At 41.5% G+C, this 7188-nt stretch overlaps 1 protein-coding gene across 2 annotated transcripts in view; it reads right to left on the bottom strand.

Annotated features, from left to right (window-relative positions):
* Positions 1-3522: 3522 nt before the first annotated feature.
* KAT14 (lysine acetyltransferase 14) overlaps positions 3523-7188 on the bottom strand; it is a 32570-nt gene continuing 28904 nt past the window's right edge. For both annotated transcript variants that reach the window (XM_006087984.3, XM_006087985.3), the window contains exon 10: positions 3523-4247. In XM_006087984.3, the coding sequence (XP_006088046.1) occupies positions 4074-4247 (174 nt within the window). In that variant the 3' untranslated portion in view covers positions 3523-4073. The remainder of the gene's footprint in view (positions 4248-7188) is intronic.

Raw genomic sequence — 7188 nt, 5'->3', positions numbered from 1 at the left:
GGGAGTGGGGGTTGACTGCAAAGGAGCACCAGGGTCTTTCTGGGCCCATGTTTTTAACACTGGATTGGATGATGGTTACACAACTCTGTAATAATCCACTAAAAAAATCATTGCACTGTACATTTAAAATTAGTAAATTTTATAGTATGCAAATTTTATCTCAATAAAACTTTAAAAGGGGAGAGAGGCCACTTACTATGAGAATGGGAGGGGTGTAAGGAGGTGTCTTTCCGGATTCTGAGGAGGAACCACAACCAGGCCTCAGGGAGAGAGAGGCCTCTCACCTCACGTCTGTCTGCAACAGTCTCATGCTTTCTGTTCCATTTCTCTTTAAGACTAACCCAGAAACAAAACAAAATACAAAAGACTGTGGCCACCCCAGAGCTCCTGCATGATTAGAGACACTAGACGCACACTCACTAAAATTCCCAGCATGAATAAGGTGTCCACCAGCAATGGCCTACCCAGAGGCCCCAAAGGGGAACTATTCTAAGCTGGGCAGATGCCATCTAGGTGTTAGAGCTTTATTTATTTATTTAAATTTTTATTGATTTCAGAGAGGAAGGGGGAGAGAAACATCAGTGATGAGAGAGAATCATTGATTGGCTGCCTTCTGCACGCCCTGTACTGGGGTGGGGATCAAACCCGAAACTCGGGCATGTGCCCTTGACCAGAATCAAACCTGGGACCCTTTAGTCCACAGGCCGATGCTCTATCCACTGAGCCAAACTGACTGGGGCGGTGTTCGCGCTTTAGATGACTTTTCTGTAATGGCCTTTTGTGGTTGACTGCACTTTGGTGGCGCCCTTCATGAACCACATATCCTGGTATTTGTCCCTTCTGAAGCGCTCCCCTGTGGACTAGAAGCTTGGGGAGGTGACTGGCCCCAGCCAATGGGTCAGTAGTAAGCACGTTATAAGCAAAGGCTTGACAAACACTTGCAATTGGGGTTTGTTCTCCTGGAATGTTGGAAGAATGCTCCTTCCTGAAACCCAGCCACCATTCCAAGAGACCCACCTGGGAGAGAATCAATATCCCTGGCCAGCACCTCCATCTGAGCTCCCAGGTGATGGCAGCTGCCCCAGTGACCCAGCCGGCACCATGTGGAGAGAACTGCCCAGAAAACCCACAGATTCCAAGGTAATAAACTGGTATGGTGTTAAACCACTAGATTTTGTGGTGGTTTCTTATGTAGCGATAGGTAGCAAAGATATTACTTATTCTTTTTGTTATCACATAGTTCTGGTAAATGTTGAGATGCACAACCTATAAGGCACTGAGTAACTGGCCCCAGACTGAAGTACCTCCACTTTCCCACGACACTGCTGCTATGCCCTGCAGTGGCAGTGGGAATGCTGTAATACTTGCCGGCATCTTACTGAAGGGTGACAGATGTGAAAGACCTGCTTAACACACCAGGCTCTACTTGAGCTCAGTGCTCCGTGTAGAACAGGCATTGCTGACTGAGCTCTAAAGCAGCTTCCGGCCAGGGAAGCCTGGACAGCTTTCCTCTTCACATCTAGAAAGCCATTTGCAAGAGCATACAATGGAGTAAAGACAGTATCTTCAACAAATGGTGTTGGGGAAATTGGACAGGTACATGCAAAGAAATTAAACTAGATCACAACTTATACCATACACAAGAATAAACTCAAAATGGAGAAAAGACTTAAATGTAAGTTGTTAGAAAAAACCATAGGCAGCAAAATCTCAAACACCTCTCATAGAAACATATTTGCTGATACATCTCCTAGGGCAAGGGAAATAAAGGAAAAAATAAACAAATAAGACTATATCAAAATAACAAGCTTCTGCACAGCAAAAGAAACCATCAACAAAATGAAAAGGGATCCCATTACATATTTGGCAATGATATATCTGATAAGGGCTTAATTTCCAAAATATATAAAGAACTCATACAACTTAACAAAAGAAAGACAAACAATCCAATTAAAAATTGGAAAGGACCTAAATAGACACTTCTCCAAAGAGGACATACGGATTGCCAAGAGACACATGAAAAAATGCTGAAAGTCACTAATAATCAAATTAAAATGACAATGAGGTATCACCTCACACTTGCCAGAATGGCTATCATCAACAAATAAACAAATGACAAGTGTTGGAGAAAAGGGAACACTAGCACACTGCTGGTGGAAATGCAGACCGGTACAGCCACTATGGAAAACAATATAAAGTTTCCTCAAAAAATTAAAAAATAGAACTGCCATTTGACCCAGATATCCTAAAAATCCTGAAACACCAACCAGAAAGAATATATGCACCCCTATGTTCATCGCAGTGCTATTTACAATAGCTAAGTTCCAGAAACAGCCCAAGTGCCCATCAGATAAGTGGATTAAAAAAGATGTGGTATGCCCTGGCTGGTTTGGCTCAGCGGATAGAGCGTTGGCCTGCGGACTCAAGGGTCCCAGGTTCGATTCCGGTCAAGGGCATGTACCTGGGTTGCGGGCACATCCCCAGTAGGGGGCGTGCAAGAGGCAGCTGAATCGATGTTTCTCTCTCATCAATGTTTCTAACTCTCTATCCCTCTCCCTTCCTCTCTGTAAAAAAATCAATAAAATATATTTTAAAAAAAAGATGTGGTACACAATGGAATACTATGCAGCTGTGAAAAAGAAGGCTCTCTTACCCTTTGAGATAGCATGGAGCGACTTGGAGAGTATTATGCTAAGTGAAATAAGTCAGTCAGAAAAAGACAAGTATCACACTCATGGGTGGAATATAATGAACAAAATAAAGTGACAAACAAAACAGAGACATGGAAGCATGGAACAGACTGAGGAATCTGAGGGAAGAGTAGGGTGGAAGTGGGAAGAGATTAACCAAATAACTTATATGCATATGTACATAACCCATGGACACAGACAACAGTGAAGTGAAGGGAGTCTGGGGCGGGGGGTGTAATACTTTTAACAATAAAGATAAATTTTTTTAAAGCTGTTTAACTGTAAATTGCTCAAGGAAATGTTTTTTCTTTTGTAAACCTATTAACTCCCCACATGCAGTGTTAATGTTTTGGGGGAAAAATTCTCTATTAGGCAGAAGTGTGCAATCCAAGAAATTCGTATCAAATGTATCCCTGGGAGCAATGCCTTTACGAGTTACACATTTCATGCCAATTTTCAGGGGGTCATTTATAATTTCCCCATTTTTATGATTCTCTCTTAACCTGAGCATTCTGAGAACTCACTTTTATCATGTTAACCTTCCAAATACCATCAAAATGTCTGGGATGTATTAACTATTAGTAAATACTTTGTAAATAAATGAAAAAACAAACAAAAAAAGAGTCCGTCTCCAACACCCCCACACACCAAACAGCCTAGTCCTGCAGACCATACAGGTCTGCCCCCAGCACACCTCCACTGCACACCTCCATCCAGGCTGCTCAGCCACTCCAACACCAAACCAACTTCACAGGCAGAGGGAGGCTGAGACCCTCCACTCCCAGGCCAACCCCTGGTGTGAGATGCTAACAGAACAGGCGAAGTAATGTACAGAGACAACATTTAGTTTATTTTGACTGTGACCAAAGTCAGAGAGAGACAACAGAACCTCAGTGACTTAAAGTCCTGCTGGGTTCAATGACAACACATCAAGTCTGGGAAAAGGGTTGGCATCCCTTTATGTAATCATTTCATAATCTCTCATCATCCCAGGACTCTGCATGAATCTTTGACAGCGATCACATTTACTCATTCTTTAAATTAGGACAGACGAATTCTCTCTCACCAAGAGTATCAGTTTAGATACTTTTAATCTTACAAACTGTCTGATGGAAAGAGGACAGCAGCATCTCAGTGCTAGTTAACTGTGGAGTCCCCAGATGTGGGTTGAAGGCCTCTCCAGAAAGGACTGGACACAGCGATTTTACTGACGGGCTGGTCACTACTCATTCCACCGCCCACCTCTTTCCTCATCTTCGCTGAGAGTTTGGATGAATGTCTAACCGCAGAGATTAGACTCACAGTGAAATGAGTAAGGTCTATGTGAAGACCTGTCTGTAGAAGCATATGTGTTTCTCTGTGAAGAGCTCTATTCAAGTCCTATCAGCGTCGGAGCCTCAGAAAGAACGCATGTTTACACTCTGTGCTCTCCAAGGGGTAATACTTATCATAGAAATCTAAAACATATTCCTCAGTCTTGAATCCAAACTTCTGGTACAGCAGCATTGCTGGGTTGCTTGCTGAGACGTGCAGAGTGACATCCTTGCCCATGCAGGTCTGTCAAGAGAGCGGAAAAATACAAGATGAAAAGGAGAACGCCCGAGGGAAATGAGTAGGTGAAGAAACTCTTCTAAGAGGAGGTAGTTGGTTTTGGAAACCAGAGATGTCAGGGACTGAAGTTGAGACTTCGCAACACCTGGCAACAGCTGGAAACCGAATGACACTTTGCCACTGATCAAAACATTCCCTGAAGCATTCATCAACACTGAGGAAATGGATGGCACGCTGAGTATTCTTTTTTCTCTCTGAAGCAAAGGGCCAAGGGAGATATTTCATTACCAACTGTATTATTTATAATTCAATTACATTTACATGTCAAACATACTTATACCAAACTCCATGAAAATTTTGAAGAAATAGTGAAAAAGGTAAGTTCTGCTTTTAACAACTAGATGTTAAATTATGTGACCAAATATGAAATATTAGGACTTACATTTAATTATAAAACCTGAAGAATCTACACAGACCTTCAAAATCCTAAAGTCCACCTCCCACCCCTCCCAAAGTGACAAAATTCACTTCTCAGAACTGAGATTTCTATACTTACCATCACCCAATCCTAGGAGAAAAGAGTAATAATCATTCAACCAATACAAGGCAAGTCCTTAGATTCTGTAATTAGGTACACAGACTGAAGCTGCCCAAAAGTAATATAAATAAAGAACTTCTTTTCATGAAGAAGGCACCGAAATACTGAAGTTGATAGGGTCCTTAAGACTTCACAGTCCATGGTTCCCCAAGGCCTCAATTAAGAACTCTGTCAAAGGCAGACGGCTACCTTCCACTCTCTGTTGAATTCACATCCGCGTCTAGTACACCAAGGACAAGAACGTGTGCTGAGGTAAGGCCAGTGTTCTCTCCACTGCAAATAAGCACAGTCTGACCAAGGCCATCACTGAGTGCTACTGACTGAGGAAGACTGTGTCTGGGCCTGGGCTGTGGGGTTTGGCTGTGGGCTAAATACCTGCAAACAAAGATGAACACTCTTCCTCCAACCCAGGAAATGCTCTGTGGGGACTGACTGGGCCAGGCCTGTGTCAAGCAGACACATCAAACTGTCATCCCTGCCTGCCCCCAAGCCCTTGCCAGTGAAGGGAAAGGCATAAATCCTCAGGCAGTCTGGTAGGCTAGAAGGAGGAACACAGAGTAGAGGTCAATTCTGTGAGTGAAGTGGGGCGGAGAAAAGGGGGGTGTGGTAGAAATCACTGAGAAGGTCTCAGTCCAAGACAATACAGGTAGCACATATTAACTGCTGAGAGAGGTGAGAGAAAGCAATTTCTAGAAGATGGTTCTCAAGGTTCTGGCCAACACTTGGGAATTACTGAGCAAGTTTCATCAAAAATTGGATAAATATTTTATCAACTCCATCCTCTATTTAAAAGGAATCCTGAAAACCAAGCTTATAGATACAGAACACAGACTGGTGGTTGCCAAGATGGGGGAAAGTAGAGGGTGGACAAAATGGGTGAAGGGAATCAAAAGGTACCAACTCCCAGTTACAACATAAATAAGTCATGAGATGTAATGTGCAGCATGGCAACTATAGCTAATAATACTACACTGCATATTTGATAGCTGCTAAGAGAGTAAACCTTAAAAGTTCTCATCACAAGAAAAACAAATTTTTTTAAATATGTATGGTGATGGATGGTAACTAAACTTAATGTAGTGATCATTTTGCAGCATATACAAAAATCATTATGTTATACACCTGAAATTAATATAATGTTGTATGTCAATTATACCTCAATAATAAAAAAAAATCCAAAACCAAAAAGGAATCTTGACCAGTAACACAAAATTGCCCATACCAGTTGGTTTCTAAATAAAAGTTACCAGAAAAATTCTGGGTGAAAACAAAAATCTTTGCATGTTTTTCTGATGTTAGTATATAAATATATGGTATACTTTCTTCAAAGATGATCCAGATATATCAAAGGATGAATTATAATTTGATATTAAAATCAAGTCTTTGAAGGTTCATACTAGGTTATAAAGTGATGGTAAAATGAAAAATAATCAAGAATTACAGACTATGTACTACTGACTGATACAGCTTGGCTAAAATATTTTAAACAGCTTAAAACTAAAAATCATAGTTCCATCTCCATGTCGGAGTCGTGGCGGTGCTGATTCTAAGAGCAGCAGCATTACCAACATGGATAGTACAAGTGCTTCATGCTTTCCCTTTGGCATTGTCTCATTTTATTTACTACACATATTTACAAACTGGCTTCTTTAAAATCTGGGTCTAAATAGCAATCTTAGCCCTGGATGGTGCTACTCAGTGGTTAGAGCATCAGCCTATGTATCTAAAGGTCACAGGTTTGATTCCCGGTCAAGGGCATGTACCTGGATTGCAGGTTTGATCCCACTGCTTGCAGAAAGGCAACCAATCAATGTGTCTCTCTCACACTGATGCTCTCTCTCTCTCTGTCTTTCCCCCTTCCTCCCTCCCTTCCACTCTAAAATTCAATGGAAAAAATATCCTTGGATGAGGATTAACAAAAAATAAAAAAATAAATAGCAATCTTATTTTAGAGAGGTGAAGATTTTTGTCTGTGTGTTTTAATAACCTCACAAATGATGGTGACTGGCTTTCTGTTACTTGGTCTCATATTCCACTGGGCTGTGCTGGGAGGGCCCCGCTCAGATTCACCCCTCCTCCAATTCTCTCCAAAGAGCCCAGAACAGTGATGGCGAACCTATGACACGTGTGTCAGAGGTGACACGCGAACTCATTTTTTTGGTTGATTTTTCTTTGTTAAATGGCATTTAAATATATAAAATAAATATCAAAAATATAAGTCTTTGTTTTACTATGGTTGCAAATATCAAAAAATTTCTGTATGTGACACAGCACCAGAGTTAAGTTAGGGTTTTTCTGCCAGAAGCAGTTGCTTGACACAGTCGCTGCAGGGAAGAAACATCTGCACAG

This window comes from Myotis lucifugus, unplaced genomic scaffold (assembly GCF_000147115.1).
Source record: "Myotis lucifugus unplaced genomic scaffold, Myoluc2.0 scaffold_42, whole genome shotgun sequence".
NCBI classification, from domain to species: domain Eukaryota; kingdom Metazoa; phylum Chordata; class Mammalia; order Chiroptera; family Vespertilionidae; genus Myotis; species Myotis lucifugus.
This window is presented reverse-complemented; position numbering and strand designations above follow the sequence as displayed.